Source organism: Pezoporus wallicus, unplaced genomic scaffold (assembly GCF_028554395.1).
Source record: "Pezoporus wallicus isolate ANWC-B61680 ecotype Strahan unplaced genomic scaffold, APGP_CSIRO_Pwel_v1 contig_7000, whole genome shotgun sequence".
NCBI lineage: Eukaryota > Metazoa > Chordata > Aves > Psittaciformes > Psittacidae > Pezoporus > Pezoporus wallicus.
In genome coordinates this window covers 345,570-363,714 of record NW_026642512.1, presented here as the reverse complement: position 1 = coordinate 363,714, position 18,145 = coordinate 345,570, and the positions used below count along the sequence as shown (strand labels likewise).

Sequence of the window (18,145 nt, the reverse complement as noted above, 5' to 3'; positions counted from 1 at the left end):
TGTTCAAAACATACCTTTAGGCTACACTTATATCTAACGTTGCAAACCTCAGAAGAAAACTGGCTGGTTGAGTATTGAACATCCCTATTTTAGGCATCAGGAAGAAAAAAGCCTTGTTCAGAGAATCCCTTAAAGAGAAAGAAAAACAAGCTATTTTCTTTCATTTCCTATTAGGCTGGAGTAGAGTTGCACACTGTGCCCGTTATCAAGGTGTAGCAATGAAGTTGCCTGCTCAATGAATGGCAACAAACAAGAACTTTAGCTTCTCACACTGCTCATGAACTTCCATTCATCTAGAACTGATGAGTGAAAATATGACCAACTTGGATTTATGTCACTGTACCTTATTTCTTCCTGTTCCACATAAGAACAGTGGTAGACAACATTAGAAAGAATCAACAAACAGCTTTCAGAAATCTGATCGTCACACTATTTCAGTGTTCTTTGTTATATACTCAGAGATTTGTCCCCCCAGTTATATACCATACTACTTAGGCTCATTGGTATGCATGCAGTGCTAAGAAGCTGTATTTGTTCTCAGTGACAAAAGTAAACACTGAAATCAGAAACATTAATTATTTAGGAAAAAAAAAAAAATCAAAACCAAAACTAAACCAATCTATTTGTAAATTCAGAATTTATTTTGACAAATTTGCAATAAGCATTATCAATTGTGTGAATAACAATTCAAAATGATAGCGATTTTACTAGCTGTATATTTTCTAGCTACTTTTATATTCTTTTTATGTCTAAAAAATAGATTTTATTCCTGGTTCCTCACTATTATGCAAATTTATACCATAATCAAGTAACACACATAACAAGACAAAAAAAAATCTGAAACAGGGTAGCTTTCTTCTCCCCCTCCCCCACAAGTAACGCTTTTCTTCTCAATAGCTCAGAAAACAAGAGAATGTCCATCAGAACCTTCAGACTCTTAACAAAGACTCTCAGCTAATGTTACTGGTTTATAAAAGAGATAAGCCATATAATTTTACAGGAAGCGACCCACTGAATCCTTCAGCAAACACAGCCTGGCAATCTATCTTCAATTCAAAATAATGAGGTGGCAGGAGCGTGATGGAGAAATAAGTCTTCAAAAACATCACGTAAGGGAATCCAGCTGTGCTTGTATAGTTTCCAGCTATTTAAGGGAACAAAAATAAGAGAAAAAATTTCACTCATATAAAATGTTGTTTAGAAACATGCAAACAGCAAAAAAATCACATTCCAATACCTTCAACTGTGCATGCTAAATCTATTCACATAGCAATAAAAAATCCTGTACTCGTGAATACTTGTTTTTACATGAAGCTATTAGAATTCATTGCTGGAGTTAAAATATTCACATTTTAAAGAAGCAGTTGTCTAAATACTGCCTTCTTTACACGCACAGATGTTTTGCTGTGAATTTCCAATGCATAATAACAAGGTAAAAAAAATAACAGAGTGCATTTCGACTGGATTATGAGCCTGGCATTTTGACTGAAGATGTTACACAAAGATGCTGTTTCCAGAGAGCTCTTTGCTGTTAATCATCAGCAGCTCCTCTCGATCTAACCACCAGGTATGCTTGCAATGTCCCAGGCCTTGCCAATTCCAAATTTGAATGCACAGACTCCTCTTGAAAATGTGATCAAAGAAATCCAACAGCCTTAATTAAAGTTGGATCCATTTTCCTTCCAGTTTCATTAGATTTAATTCACATAGGCAACACTTCCTGCTGAGCAGCATAAGGTGTTTACAAAGAAACTATAGTATTGTAAAATCTACAGACCTTGTTATAGAATTCAAACAGCTCCTGATGACTAAATTCTACAAACACTTTCTTCAGGTTCTGTGAAGAAAAAAAAAAAACAAAAACGGAAGAAATAAGCATACTTCTTTTTTTATTTTTTTTTTTGGCACTAATTCCTGTAATTCAGAGTATGAGATTAAGCTATGTGAAAGATAACAGTTAGTTTTCCTCCTATCCACTATAATGTCCCACATATATGCATATTCCATTTCAGTGAACAACTGAAGTCTACAGGTACATCTATTTTGCCAAAAATAGTAAAATATTCTATAAAAATTATTTTGTTACCTTATTTTTCAGTCAGATAAAAATGAAAGATTACATTCGTGTTTCTCAGCAGCCTGTCTAAGATCTGGTAAATACCATCACACAATGACAAAGTCAGTAGTGTATTTGATTGAACTTGCACAGCTATTAATGTACTGCACCAGCAAAGAGCTAATACTTCCATTCATTAATCTAACAGTTATAATCTTAGCATGCTGACACTGCTATAGGCATCTGCGCACAGATTCAACCTAAGTTAACAACACAACAGCTTCAAAGCAGTGCTTAAACACTAAAAAAGCATAATAACATAACTGATGGAAACTACTGTAGATAAAACAGATGGTGGTAATAATCCTCTGCATGCATGTGCTGATGTCTGTGGAGACAGGGGCTAAATTACAATTTCTGTCCTGCTTAACTCGCTTGAAAGAAACAGGTAGTTTAGTTCCTGCTATTTTCAATCACAGTGCAGATCTATCCAGACTGTTTCTAAGCTTATCTCTTCTACATCACTTTGTCACTTCTTCTAAAATAAATTCCTATGACTGCACAGCACATTCTTTGTATTGTTGCTAGACTTTCCAAACTGGGAGGCATTCCTGAGGATAACAGCTGCACTTCCACAGACACTAGCAAGGCTCTGTGAAAACCAAATCTGGACACCACTACTCACAAAATACTATCAGCTGAAATAACGTACACAAGCAAAGTTTGTTTAATGGGTACCAGGGTCATGTACCTCCTAAGTCAGTACAAAAACGCTTATTTATCAATTCTGCTTAAATAAGCAAGGATACTTTTGCATACAGACAAGGCTGTGGCCAGATTCTGTGTACTCTCATACCAATGCAGGTCTTGATCTAAGTCAGTAACACTGCTGAATTTGGCGCACCAAATGCACAAGAGCAGCAGAAGCCCTGGGAACTCGGGATAGGTACTGCCTGGTGCCTGCTCCTCAAAAGGAGCTGTAAGACACAGGAAAGGGATGAAATGTCTGGGGCCAGTCTGTCTGGTGCAATTCCTCCTCCCAACTCTGCAGAAAGAAGGATCCTTTCCAACAATTTCAGGAAGGCTACAAAAGCCTAGAAAAGGACCAGTGATTTGCATGAGAGACCAGTCTTCCCCCTCTGGGAAGGAACAATGCAATTCTGGGAATCGTATGGTGAATACAAAATAAAACTAACACTACAGCAGTTCTCTTTGCCATGACTCCAGCTGATCCTCCCTCCAAGGACCATAATACCGTGACAGGGAAGTAAAAGCATTTTTAAAGGTTTTCTAATAGCTGAGAAACAAAAAGAAAGCAAACAAGTGGTTTCTTCAGAAAAGAAAGGGGGTAGAGGAAAGAGGAAAGATAAACTAACAGCAAATGAATCTACCATTTCAGCTTGGATGTTTGTTTGGAATCTGCCATTCCAGAAGGATTTTGGTGTTTGAATGAAAGGAAGAGAAACCTAAAGGAGGAGGTTCAGAATAAAAAGAAGATACCATGTCTCTTAAAGTTTATCAGTCACACTGAATAGCCAAGGTAATCTCTTGCATGGTTTCTGGTAGAACAGTCTGCTGGATTTCAGTACAACAGTTTTGCAACGCCTCCAGAAAGGGGCAGTGGGTGTGTGAGACCTCCAACCACCGGATCTCATTTCTCCAAGCTCTATGTCTCATTCAAGATGGGCATCTTCTGGTACTCCCTCAGATCAGCAACCAAGATCAACTACTCACACACACAGAAAAAATCCCAAGAAAATGAAAAGCTGGTCTTTCGTATTTTCCCTAGCTAAGTTAATTACCATAAGATGGGGTATGCTAATGAAAAAAGTGTGGCTCTTTTAATTCAAGTTCTTGTTATACTAAAAAAACACCCAAATCACTCCGCTTTATGAACAGACTGAGATCTCTCTTGCCATTATCATTTAATAATCACAGTCTGATAAATAAGACAAAATTTATATTGCACTGTGGCAGGCAAATGCCTGTGGAGATCTAAAAGAAAATACAGCATGTCAGGCTATGTTTGTGCTGTGGGGGTGGGAGTGCCAATTGGAGAGAGGATATAACAATCTTTTATGAAATATGTTCTTTATCTGCACTTAATCCTCTGCTAAAACAGAATTGTTCTGTGTGTGAAAACCCGGTCCATCTACTACATCACTTCAGCAAAGAGCACTGCCACAAAAAAAACATGCAGAAGTGTGGCATCAGTTAAAAATGTGGGGTTTACAATACTCACTAGCATGAGCCCCTTGGGGAAGACACCAAATGATCACTGTTAATGTGCTCAGGAGTTCCATATATAGACCACAAAACCATCGTATCATAGCTAGGTCCCTACATGAAAAAGCTACATTTGAGCAGGCTGATGGGCCCCAGTTTTTAGCTGAGGTATCTATCCTTCAGTTATTTGCTTTATTCTGTGTGAACACAAACAACTGTAATTAAAACAATGTGTCACAGGACTAGGTTAGCATCCAGTTCTTTAATGGATGATTAAGTGGCATTAAAAATGACTGTATAGACAAAATACTGCTGAAGTCCTAGAGAAGGCAAATTCCTGATATACTTTATGGCATTTTGATCAGATAAGAATACAAAGTTAAAAACTGCAATAATTTTTCAACCATAACTAAAACATAGGATTAAAAAAAAAATCACTTTCAGCTTACTGACTTAATTAAATGTCACTATGTGCAGATGGAGTCTCAGCCTATTTGTGTAAAGTGCAGCTAAGCTGCCTCTTTTATCTGAACATGCAGGTTTTCAGATGTTGTCTCTGACCTAGTATGTGTTTCCCAGAACGTAAATAGGAAAACAGTAATTTTCTGGATGTCTAACTTCTTTCTATCAAGTAAATAATTCCCTTTTTCTTGTTAAATTTCTTCCTATTTCTCACCTTTACTCTACTCTTACCCCCATTTCTGGCATTTCATTTTCTCTTTGCTATTATCATCTTCACATGAAAGAAAATTGAACACAGTAACTAGAAAAGTAAACTGAATTTATTCCCATTGTCAGTCATTCTAATACTTTTTCTTATTATGTCCCAAACTTTGTCTCTGTGGCAATAGAAGTCCTAGCTCCTACTTTTAAAGAGTTTTAACCTTCGAGGGTTACAGATTCATGACACCAGAGAAAGCCAGTTGTATTCTTATGAAGACAAATCTATAAAATACCAAATGTTCATTCCTTGGACATCTTTGAAAACAGGCAGACAGGCTTTTTGTTTGATCAATACCAGTGAAGAGTGGCAGGGACAGCACTGGAGTGATACCCTCAATGAGCATACCTAAAGAGGTGATGTGCAGCATCTTCAGCTAAATAAAGTTGCTGTTAAGTTCAATGTGTTCATCTGCTGTTAAATATGACAGAGCACCGCATTTATTACTGGGAAAGGCTGTATGAATTGCAGGTGTAGCCCACAACAAATTTTTACATTACTCTGAATCCATTGCAAGGAATATGGTAATAAGTTTTCTGAAATACATGGTTTAACGTGTTTGGCCACATATCACTACTGAATGTATTTTTCACTGTTAAAATTAATTTTTAGTGTCATTTTGCTTTTATAGATCTAGATGGAATCTGATTTCATTCTACCTCTAATCTCACCCCAAGGCTGGATCAATTTACAGTTTACAGCCTCCTGAGAACTGTGAAATTCTAATAAGTTTAACTGATTACAGTCGTTCTCTTACTTATCTCTCACTTAGTGTCTGGCATCATTGTAAAAAACATCTTCACCAGCCTCTAAAAGAGCTGTTCAAAACCAAATTTGCTTGGGGGGGGGGGGGGGGGGGGGGGCAGAAAAAGAGGAGAGAGAAGGGAAAGGAAAATTAAGATAAAAATTTCCTGTTCCCAGTAAACATTAATACACTAACCTATCCAAAACAGGTATTCTGAATATATGGCTAATTCTACAAAATAGCCACAATCACTTAATCTAACACTTAGCTTACAACCACCAGCAAACAATTAAGCAAATTTTGAACTGAACATGGTCATCTGCATAAAATGATGAAGATTCAATGATGCAAGATGTAAAAAAGTCTCCAATTTCTCATTGCCTCAGCTAACAATTTATTTTAAACATGAATACCTTCTTGCTCAAATTGTTTCTGTGGAAACCATACAAAAAAATCTCTCCTTAAAACACTTCAGAAAGCAGAGGTAAATTCCCAGTTATAATCAAAGTATCTGAGGGGTTTGTTTTGGTTTGGTTTTTTTTTAATCCAGTGCTCTAGCTACTTCTATTTTAATGTACTACTTCAAAAAGCTTTATTACTAATGACAGAGTTCTGCAACCTTGTTTATTGAGCAGCTGCATTCCACATATTTAACACCCCTTGCCCATGCATAAGGATAGAGCAAGGCACTGGGAGTTATAAATAAAAGGCAAACTAATTATTTTAAAGCTAACTTGAATATGAAAAAATGATATTGCTGTAATAGTCAACATTGCAAAATAAATGCCAAGTATTCTGTAGCAAACGGAGGGACAGGCTGGTTTGTATATCTCAATATCTACTGATAATGATAATGTTCTATGACTGAGCACATGTAAAAAAATTATAGTACATTCAGTGAAGTTAGTTAATAGTAACTAGGTGAAGCCCAGTTTCCATATTCTAACATAATCTTTAATACTATCTTGAGGAACACCTCAATTAGGTTTAAGAGAAGAATATTTTCACATTTGCTTTCCATTCTCCAATTTATTCCTAATAGACATCCTTAAAATCTTAGATATAATGGAAGGATATGGGTAACTACATTTCATCAGTTTATGGCCAAATTCAGATGCATTCCTAAACAGACCTCAGTTGCTTCTTACTAGCCTACGTTTCCCTCTCAACCTGTCAGTTTCTGTGCTACATCAATTCAGATTTCCTTTAAATTTTCTTGGACCCTGGAGAACTATACATTGCTTAGGCACTTACAGATGGGAAGAGTAAGTTGTATCTCACAGAATACATCAGCAAGTTTAAGCCGCATGGTCAGACAGATGAATTATAGTTTAGTAAGAAAAGCAGATGTGTTAAAACAGACCAGCATCACTTAGAAGCACACCTGTTCCTTAACTCTCTGCGCATAAGAGGCAGTAATTAAGACTTCTTTGTATTCTTACAGCAGTAGACGGATGTAATTCAGCAGAACACAGGGAGTTAAATACGAACTTATGCATCTCTAATTGCACTTCTTTCACATCATCAGAAAATGTGACCTTCAAACTTTATTCTTCTTCCAAGCTTATTTCCATTTGCAATACTAAATGATTATTTTCATCAAGAAAAAAAAAATATAATCACGCCTTATGACTGAACTACATGCATTTTCAAGTCTCAGTGTGCAACTGCTATAAACCAGAACATCTTTCATACTAACCTTGTCTTTTCCTGATCGATACGTTAACATTTAGTTTGTACATATACTGCATGCTACCTTTCAAAGTTGCATTTCTTTTTCATATAAGCTTAAGAATTTCAAATTCCCTGTGGTTTTTAAGCAGATCAAAATCAGCAGCATACTAGGGATGTCTTTTCCTCCTTCCCTTTACAATACATTTGTAAGATCCCTGCCCAATAATCTGTGTTGATTCCTGAGTTCTAATCGACGTGATACTGGAAATACATACAGATAATCCTACTACAGCAGAAAAAGGATCATCTAAGCATGTTTCCATGGAAAGTTCCTAGAGTAAATTCATTGCCCAGTCTAGTACTGAGACAACAGATTCTGCGTGCATTTGGAGACCTGCAGAAGACCTGACGTACTGCCACCACAAGAACTGTCAATCATTTTCATTTTCGCACCTCCTATTGCCTTCCACCTTCCAGAAAATATGCATTACTAGCTGGCTGAACTGGTGCAAAGCTACAGACAAGAAAACAGGACACAGCTACTAAGGAAGACCACATAGGCTGGGAAGATCACAGAGTATTTACATGCAGACAGAACCCTTACTTCACAGTAAGGGAGAAAAAATGCTTTTGAAACTGAGACAATTATCTGGAAACAAAGAACTACAGTTTTCACCTTAATAGAGTCAGAGTAAATACCACCTTGCTAAAGAAAAGGGAGACAGCAAAGCATTTTTTTTTTCCCAGCAGCTGTATCCAGGCAGAGGGTTCCTTTGCCTTGAACACACTAAGAATTTACATTCCTATAAATAACACTATTAGGTTAGTTGGTTTCTTAATTATACTTTTCATGGAAAACATCTCAAAAATAGAAATACAGAATTGTAGGGATTGTCACTTACGTGCAAAGAGTATGTTCAATACACTTTTACAAAAACATCATAGTGAACACACACACCTTTTGGGGAGATAGGTGGTAAATGCATACCGGTGCATGCTCATCGCAACCGATGTTTAAAAACAGCATTTTGTGTACTGGTACCTCCCTTTATGTCCTACACAAGGAAAATGGCTCACAGAATATCTATTGAAAAGTTGAGTTACTTCTATGCCTGTTCTGTATTTTGTATATACCTTCATATGCCCTTCCCTTTGAGTACAAGCTCATTATTGATTCCTCGCTAGTCTCTGCATGGGATCAAGTCCCTAACAGCATGAAGCATCCACCCACAGAAATGTATCTTTGTAATTTCAGGATTCAATAGAAAAACATGAAGGTATAATTTCCAAATACAGTCTCTAGGAAAAGATGTGTGTGAAAACTTCATTTCACTCACCAACACGCTGACACACAGTTACTAAGAATATCACTGATTCATCTAAGGAACACAAGTCCTAATAATGACAACTTTCCTATTTCATCTCTCATGTAATTTTGCAAATTATACCAAAGTCCTAATACTGTAGAAAGCTCTCTGAAGAAGCAACCTTGCTAAAAGTTTAGAACAAATGTATGCTTCCTATTAAATTTCACTGTATCAAGCACGAAAAATACTCTCTGGGAAACATGTACACCCTAATTGCTGCATATTGCTTATACAGTGTACTGTCCTTAACTATCAGAATACAACTTTTTCTTTAGTCAGAACTCTAATGACTAAATCATTTTATTTCTTAGAAGAAACTAAATTCTTTGATCTTTTCAGTACAAGTTGTTTGGTACAGAAACTATGATATAAAAAAAATAAAGTTCACGAACACTGCAAGGAAAAACAGATTTACAACACCGTGTTTCACTTATTTCCACCAGGGCTATCATGTAAATCTTTAAATACCTTGAAGCTGAGTGAGTTTCAACTTCTATTCTAAAGGTATCTCACATTAGGACTGACTCAACAATGTTACATTCACTTTAAATGACAAGAAATTTACTTTTTGTCTTATGCTTGCACTTGTAGATAATTACTGTGGAAGAAAGAACACAGCAGTAAGCATGCTGCCTCCAGAAATGCTTTCAAGTTTTCTGCTTCACGTGTTCACCAAATATGATTACAGCCAAAGTAATTTTTACAAACTATACATGAAAAAGATGTTACATTGGCATGGTTGTGAACTATTTCCATTACTGTACACGGAAAATAATCCAGTTCTAGGAAGGTAGCGGTACCGACTGTAAGTATTAAGTATTAGCCCAGTACTGGCATCTGAAAACTTAATAATATGGACTCAAATGGCAAACACTGCAGCTTGGATAAGTATCTTAGCTCTAGGCAGACTGAAGTAGATTTCTATGTAGATATACAATGGTCAACCCTCCAACAGCAAGAAGAGGAACTCAACAACATGCACAGTGTTTTAGAGAGCTTCTCATACAGCTGGCTTGCAGCTGATGTTATTAACAATGAGTTGCAAATCCTTTATGCTCAAATCAGATACACATTTAATGCTGGCCTGAAGACAGATGGACTTGGAGAAAGCTCAAATTGTGATCCAGACTGCTCAGGAAGCCATCCTTTTGGTCTCTACTAGACCTGAGAAGGGGGGAAGAATCTTAGGTTATTATCATCTGCATTCACATCAAGAGCTACTGCTCTGACAAGAATTTATGTGGCATAGTCATGCAGATGAATAACACTTTAAGAAGGCTTTAGATTAATGGAGAAAGCTGGTATCTTTTTGATAGCATTAGCTTCTGAGCCTACCTGGTTCAATAAGATACTGCAACACTGCATTGTTTTACCACAAAAGGCCTTTTTTCACCACCTGAAAACCTGAAGGTATCTATTGTTTCTACTAAGGGTCAAGAAAAGAGGCTAGATAAAAGATGCCAGCAGCAAGAGGAAAGATCTAAGAAAGCTCAGATCCACATGAAATCAATGCAACTGATGTGAAAACACCCTTTCAAAAAAATCTGTTTGAATATGTACAAAATGTCAAGATTAGATAATTTGTAAATTACTTCTTTTGTTTGGGATGGGTCACTCAGAGTATCACCAATTTAAATTTTGTTAGGCAGACAAGCAAAGATAAAATGTTTGGGGTTTTTTTCTGCACTAAAAGAGTGTTAGTGGCTGTCAGCAAGCATATCTCTGATCTCCAGCAAGCAAATCATTCCAATAGCTAGCAAATGGGTGCTTGCACACAGGTCTCAGCTGCTGAAAGAGAGAGGAAAGACATGATGGAGTGAGGGATGTTATCCAGCAGTCTAGTCCCCAGGAGGATCAAAGACAGAGCTCTTAGGGAATAAGACTGTTAGAAAATTAAGGTATATTTTATTTTTTCTTAATTAGGAAGTCACCTGCTATTTTCACTGTACTCTAAGAAATAGAACAGACCTACACCTTTTGCTACGACACTCACAATTTACAAAGAAATGCCAGGCTCATTGCCAGCATCTCTTCCTCACCAGAAGTAACCCAGCAAGGCCTTGAACCTGGGCTACCCATTTGGATCCCAGACACACCAATGCTGGAGTGTGATGAAAAAGACATGGCCACCCTGACACAAGCAAACACGAGTATTTCTCAGGCACCACAACACAGTATAAAACTTTAAAAGGTCTTTAAAAGCAAAGTTTCTCAAATTAGGCAAAAAAACTTTTCCTTTTTACAAGGATTAAAAAAAGACTGGCTGGTATTTTCTGATATTTTCTGATTATGACTGCGAAATAAGAGGAATGTGGAAATAACCACTTATTATGAAGCAATCCACCAACAACTTCTCTTTCTCAGTTTGTCACTGAAGGTTACAGATGTTCTAATTATGCAAAAATTAGCTATTTTGGATTTCAGACAACGCAATTTCAGTGATCTTCTTGCTTTGTTACTTTTGCTAAGAGTTATTTAAAGCTTGATGCAGTGGTGTGGTATGAATTCTCACTATTTACAAAGCAAACTGGACAGAGTGCTAAGGACAAAAAGTACTACAAGTGCTGTGTAAGTGTTTTCACACACAATGAAGATGAAATCAAATCACACCCCCAGAGTTTCCTTTAAAGCCAGAATATGAATATATGTAAGTAAGACCCTCTCAGGAAAGAAAACAAAACTTTTGGCTAACATAAGCAATTTGAAAGAGTGTATCAAATCCCTTTTTATTTTCTTTATGTTTGCATGCTACTGAATTACAGGTCACGTAAGTGAGCAACGTGAAGGAATACAATAGTAGATTTGGATTATTCTACAGATGGCTGGAGTATAATGCAGTACTCAGGATGGCTGCAATGTTTTCAGTGAGTATCAATATGAAGATACTTTTTATGGTTTTGTCTCAAAACAAATCCATTTAGCTTCAGATTAATTATTTTTTTTCTTTTTTAAGCCAGCACTGTGTGATGTAAAACTAAAATGGTAAAGCAAGGAATACAAATGGTGTTATATGACATAGGCTCTTCATAAAGATAGACACGAAGTAAGTATTTTGACTATGCTTGTCTTCCAATTTTTTATTTAACATGCATGTTCTTCAAAGGGAAAATTAGAAAAATAAGGTGTTACAGGTAAGTTTGCCTCTATGAACCACTTTATAAACTGACGTTTAAACCTGTATTTAAGATACTGACTTTCTCTGAAGAAATAAAAATTGGAAGTTTATGATTTGTTTAATGTCTTGTCTACAATGATTTAACACAGGTTGCAAGTGTAACATATGGGTTAGTCACTGATATTTAGATTTACAAGCTAAGAAGTTATGAAACTTTTAAAACAATCTGTTTCCAGATTTTTCTTACATCTCCTCTTATATATGGAGAGAATGCTAAGAATATGTTTTCTGACAATCAAAGGTTTTAAATTTAAAAGCAAAGTAATAAAGAAAATGGTTTAAAATATTTTCTCTTGAAATAGTATTTAAATATTGCAATGGAAAGAAATTTATCACAAATTTTATTCTCCTTTTAGACAGAAGAAGGTTTACAAAACGCATACTGTTCCCAATAACATTCTTTCCTCTAAACTGGAGATACAGACTCGATGATAGACTGGTAGGTGGTTAAAGAATTGGCTGAATGGCAGCATCCAAAGAGTTACAATCAAGGGCTCAATGTTCAAGTGGAAACCAGTAATGTGTGGTGTCCCTCAAGAGTAAGCTCTAGGGTAAGTAGTATTTAATATCTTCATTATTGTCTTCAATAATGACACTGATAGTGGGCCTGAGTGCACCCTCAGCAGGTTTGTGGATGACACCAAGTTGAGTGATGTGGCTGGTAAACTTGCAGGAAGGGATGCCATCCAGAGGGATCTTGACACGCTTTAGATGTGGGCCAGTGCGAATCTCGTGAAGTTCAGCAAGGCCAAGTGCAAGGTCTTGCACCTGGCTTAGGGCAATCAAAAGCACAAATACAGGCTGGGTGGAGATTCCCTGCAGAGAAGGACTTGGGGGTGCTGGCTGATGAGTAACTGAACATGAGCCGACTTCAGTGTACGCACATAGCCCAGAAACCAACTGTGTGCTGGGCTGCATCAAAAGAAGCATGACCAGCAGGTCAAAGGAGGTGATTCTCCCCCTCTACTCTGCTCTCATGAGACCCCCACCTGCAGTCCTGCATTCAGCTCTGGATCCCCAACACAAGAGGGATGTGGACACATTGGAGCAAATCCAGAGGAGGCCACGAAGATGCTCCGAGGGTTGAAGCATCTCTTCTATGAAGAAAGGCTGAGAGAGCTGGGCTTGTTCAGCCTGGAGAAGGCTCCAGGAAGACCTTAGGGTAGCCTTCCAGTACTTAGAGCTGGTCTACACGAAAGTTGGAAAGGGACTTTGTACAAAGCTCTATAGTGGTAGGACAAGGGGCAACAGTTTTAAACTAAAAGATGGGAGATATACACTGGATGTGAAAGAAATTCTTCACTATGAGAGTGTTGAGACACTGGAAGAGTTTGCCCAGAGGAGCTGCGGCAGCCCCATCCCTGGCAGTGTTCAAGGCCAGGTTGGATGGGGCTTGGAGCAACATAGTCTAGTAGAAGGTGTCTCTGCCTAAGGAAGCAGGTTGGAAATGGATGATCTTTAAGGTCCCTTTTAACCCAAACCATAAATCCACAATAAGTCAAAGAAAATAGGCCTTTTTAACATCGAACGTTATTTTACAGATAAAAATACATCTTAATACTTGTATTAAATATTCAGACAAATTAGAATTATGTCATTTAATACTGAAATATCTTGGGGTTAATGCTGACATTCAAAATATTCAATTCCAAAACAGCTAGATTTTCTCTTCTTAAGACATAAGTAAATGGAAAATGAAGAATGATATGCAGGTATGGTAAGTTAAAAAAAAATGTGATTTCTAACACGATATAATGACATATACAATGTTACACAGATAAATGCAGTTTTTACATGCACTAGAGAGTTTAGCTTAAAGAAGGAAAGAAGAATGTGACGGTGAAGCGTACTACCAGGAAACTAACTGGTTCCACACTGGCTAAATGTGGACTGTTAAGTCTGGCTTTCCTTTATACAACAGAAATATCTCAGGGAAGACTTACCTGTCTTGAAGCCACTGTACATTCATCCATGTTCTGGGTTGTTAGATGCCTTTAGGATACGACTATCTATGTACAGTAAATTGCTTTGCCTTTATCTTCCTGATTCACATACTCTTCTATCTAGAGCACTTTTGGTTTTCTGCTCTTGTTTTCCTAAGAAAAATTAGGAAGTGAGGGGGGCTGAACTATTCCAAGTTCGAATTAAGCATACATCAGAAAAAAAATGGAGACTCTAATTTTTGTCTAGTATTTTCTCCTGTTTAGTACCAAGGCAATGCTCTAGTTGTGTAAAACTGCAGTGACTGGTAGAAAAACGAACTGGGAAAACGTATAGTTGACGCATGAACTGAAGAACCAGCAACAAACCCCGATTAACTTGGTCAGGTACTCGTCTTGACAGCAGTCTTATGAAAAAGCATATGAAGGGTATCTGTATTCTTACTGGTGAGCAACTGAATTAAGAGTTGAACACACACAAAATGGAGATGCCATTAGATACCAGAAACAAAGTAAGTTCTGTGACTGCTGAGAAGAGAGTAGTTCCACAGCCCTAAACAGAAGAGTGAATTACCAAAATTGCAAATGAAATGCATTAAGGAGCACAAATAGTCCAATATGCCTGGGACCATTATTTTAAAAGGATTAAAGCACTATTGTGTAGGAGAATCAATTCTATTTGGATTGTTTATCTTGGCAATAAACAGATTAACTTGTCTGCAACCATAAACTAGCCAGAATCCCAGGGGTCAGGCAAAGGCAGTGTGAAATCAGAGGGCATCTAAGGAATACGTAGGTCAAGCAGCTACAGTTTGACAGTTGGCAATCCATTGGCATTAGTTTTCCTAAAGCTGAAGCCTACAGAAATACTAAAATCTGGAATGCTAGAACATAGCCTGTGACTGCAAGGGTAAGGTCCAACTGAATAAACTGCATCTCCGTATCAGGAAGAACTTTCATAAATATACAATGTGAGTTTTCATATTTGAAATGAAATGTTTCTTCATGAATTATTCATGTTTTCTGTCTGTTGGAAGTATTGAAATGTGAAAAGGAACACCTGGGAGGCCAAAAGCTCTCCTAATTTCCTGTTGTTCTATTCAACAACAGCACTTGGTACAGCAATGAAAGAAAGCTTTAGGACACTGAAAATGCAGAAAGACTTTCCATTCCTTTTATCTCTGGGAACTAAAACCTCATGAGGCTTCACTGAGACACTGCATCCAGTCCTGCATACCGCCAGAACAGGGGAAGCTCAGCATCATCTGGATGGTTTTATCATCTGGATGCACCACATGTGAAGACATACTAGGAGAAGTTGGTGTGCTTAGTTTGAAATAGGGTTAAGAATGGTGAATCTAACTGCAGTCTTATCTGCAACAGTTTTAGCATTGAATTGTACCTCTGTGTCAGGCAATTTCAGTTTACCTTACTAAAGATTACAGATCTTATTTGTTTAGAAAACCCACTTCTTAAAAAAGAATGATATTTAGTAGTACATAATTACCCTTGCTGAAGAGTTGATAAGGAATAGTTTCAAATCATCCATGAGGATTCCATTTCTCTGCGTATTTTTCGCAGGGAGTTGATTCAAATGAAATCTCTAGAAGATGGCAATTACAACCTTTAGATGGCCACTGTTCTTCACTCTTAGAAAATAAGGAACTGGATGCACAAGTAACTTGAATAGATACTGGCTGATCAGCAGTGGCAGTAGAAAGAAATATGATGTAGGTAGGCTGATAGCGGGCCACTGAAATTCACAAGTGACAAGGCTGTCTAATGGTCAATCTTGGGATCCAAACTTTGGTGACCTCCTGCTTGTCTATCAGCACCAGTTTAAAAGTGCTGCAACTGGAGTATGATTAATGATTTTTAAACAATGCAAAAATACTCCAGCCCAATTTCCAATAGCTCTGAAACTTTAAAGATTATTTTTAAAAAATTGCTATTAGTCAGTTCTGCTTCTAGACTCTACCATTCAGAGCATCACTTAGCCACAGAGATCTTTGTGTAGAACCAAAATGCTATGCTCAGATAATACAAGGTGCTAAATTCACTTCAACTATTCAAATGTGTTTAACAGAAAGTCAATAGATTAATTTTGCATTAACAGTTGCATAACCCATTTCTCAGAGTAAAAAGAGCATAAGCACACAAGGCTGGCATAAACTCTGTATTAGTTGCATATATTCTAGATCATGTGACAGAATGGCAATCATGTACCCAACATTACAGTTCTTCTGTGAGCAATCTGGTAGTGCAGAGATATGGTATTAATGACTGTGAAATCACACCAAGACTCCATGGCATAAACTTAATTGTGAAACCATGGCATTAGACTTAATTTCTTCTCCACATACTGACTGGCTGTGAATTGAACTGAAAATGCTATTTACATGCTACTATGTGGCAGTATTTCCAAGCACTACTTGGAGACTGAAGACGTGAAGATAAATAACAAAATGGAACTGGAAATCACCTTGCTGAAAGCTCTTACCCAGAAGCTCCCTGACATATTTCACTACTTATGAAGCCATGCCACAAGGAATCTCATAGAGTATTACTGAGATTATAATAATAATGGTAACTAGAAAATGCTATATTTTCTACATTTCTGTTTAATGCAGCATAGCATCACGTTCTTAGTAGTTGCATTTTCCTGCATAATGCATTTTGCTAACACTGTGCTTGCAGAAACCAAGACACATTAAACACTGACAAAGATCTACATTCAAAACCTACACAAAATAATGGAATTTTAAGACAATTTACATTGGCTACTCCATAAAATCCCAGCATCTCACTGCTTCCAGTTGCTGACTAGAAAATGCACCTAAAGCCTCTCCACTTAAATGACTCCAGTTGAAAATGCAAAATAATGCAAAAATTTTAAAACAAAATATGGTTTTGTCACAAATCCTGTTTTCCACTCTGACCACAGTGGTTTAAACACAGTGGTGTCACAGCCTAGAAAATATGTGATAACAGCTATGACTGAGGATTATAAAGTAATTAGCTCACACAGAGCAATCCAGAAATCAACACAGACCTTGGAAAATGTAGCCTCAGGATCAAGAGCCTGCAACAGCAGCTGCTGTCCAGTCCTGCCATCACTCTGTGTTCTAGGCACCAGGAGGAAAAGACAGCCCCCCTTTCACCACCTCTGTAACTCCCAACCAGGTGATACCTGGGCTTTGGTAAAAGGCTCTCCCCATATTTTTTAAACTACTATGCTGGCAGCTGTGTGAAATGAGGTAGGGGATCTCAGTCATAAACCACAACGCGCAGAAAAAAGGCAACTGGAGTTCATGTATTTTAATGGTCTGAACACTTAATCAGTGAGAAATAAACTACTCGCTCATCCAAAGAGATAGTCATGACCAACTTAGTACAAAACAAAGACTGCTCTTGCATATCCATGTTGAAGAACAGTGCATGAAGAGAAGTGCAGTCTTGTTACGTATTAGGAACAACAAAACTGCAAAATAACAAAGTATAACACAGGAAAGGTGGAAAGGAGACCTTTCTCACAGCAAGAAAAGCTTATTGTTTTCTTTACTGCAAGTGACTGACAATGGCAGATATCATAAGCAGATTTTCCCTACTGTTAAAAAGGAATTTTGATGGATTATGGTGAAAGACGAATATAAAGTCTGTATGTTAAAAAAAAAAATACTTACAGACAGCTTATTCCTACTGAACAAGCTTTTGACCAGAGTGGTTCACTAGTTCCATAAAGAAAAAAATATGAGATTTTTAAAAAAGTTAAATACAGATGTGATTTTTTGCACTTTAATAAAAATTCTGCTCCATGAGTGCAGTAAGTTTATTTAATGCCTTCATCTACATAAAGAAATTTTAAGAAACTGTAGATCTCTCAATCAACTCTATGTTAAAGACTCAAATTATGACCAGTATTTTTGGCAGTATAGCCACTTTTCAGTGAACTGCAGTGAATGCTTTATTATCTGAGCTTTTTTGTAGCTGCTTTCCAGTGAATTGCAGTGAACATATTACTATTTGGGCTTTTTCTTTCTTTTTTGTTCCCCTATCAGGGATCCTATTCATTGACATATCAGAAATGGTTCCTTCCCCACTACCACAATGTAGAAAGTTTAGCATCAAAGGAAAAAGTTACCCTAAATCCTGTGGGTAAATACTAGATGTATATATGCAGCATTCATTGTTTACAATCTTGTATTCCATCCTTTTGAACAGGTTTTTTTTTTTATTCAAGG

The 18,145-nt window shown here is 37.1% G+C and overlaps 1 protein-coding gene across 1 annotated transcript in view; it reads right to left on the bottom strand.

The window, feature by feature from the left end:
* Nucleotides 1-618: 618 nt before the first annotated feature.
* Nucleotides 619-18,145, bottom strand: part of COMMD10 (COMM domain containing 10) — a 130,883-nt gene continuing 113,356 nt past the window's right edge. The window contains exons 6-7 of the mRNA XM_057430831.1: nucleotides 1,778-1,837; nucleotides 619-1,144 (exon numbers count right to left, since the gene is read on the bottom strand). Coding sequence (XP_057286814.1) covers nucleotides 1,106-1,144; nucleotides 1,778-1,837 — 99 coding nt within the window. The 3' untranslated portion in view covers nucleotides 619-1,105. The remainder of the gene's footprint in view (nucleotides 1,145-1,777; nucleotides 1,838-18,145) is intronic.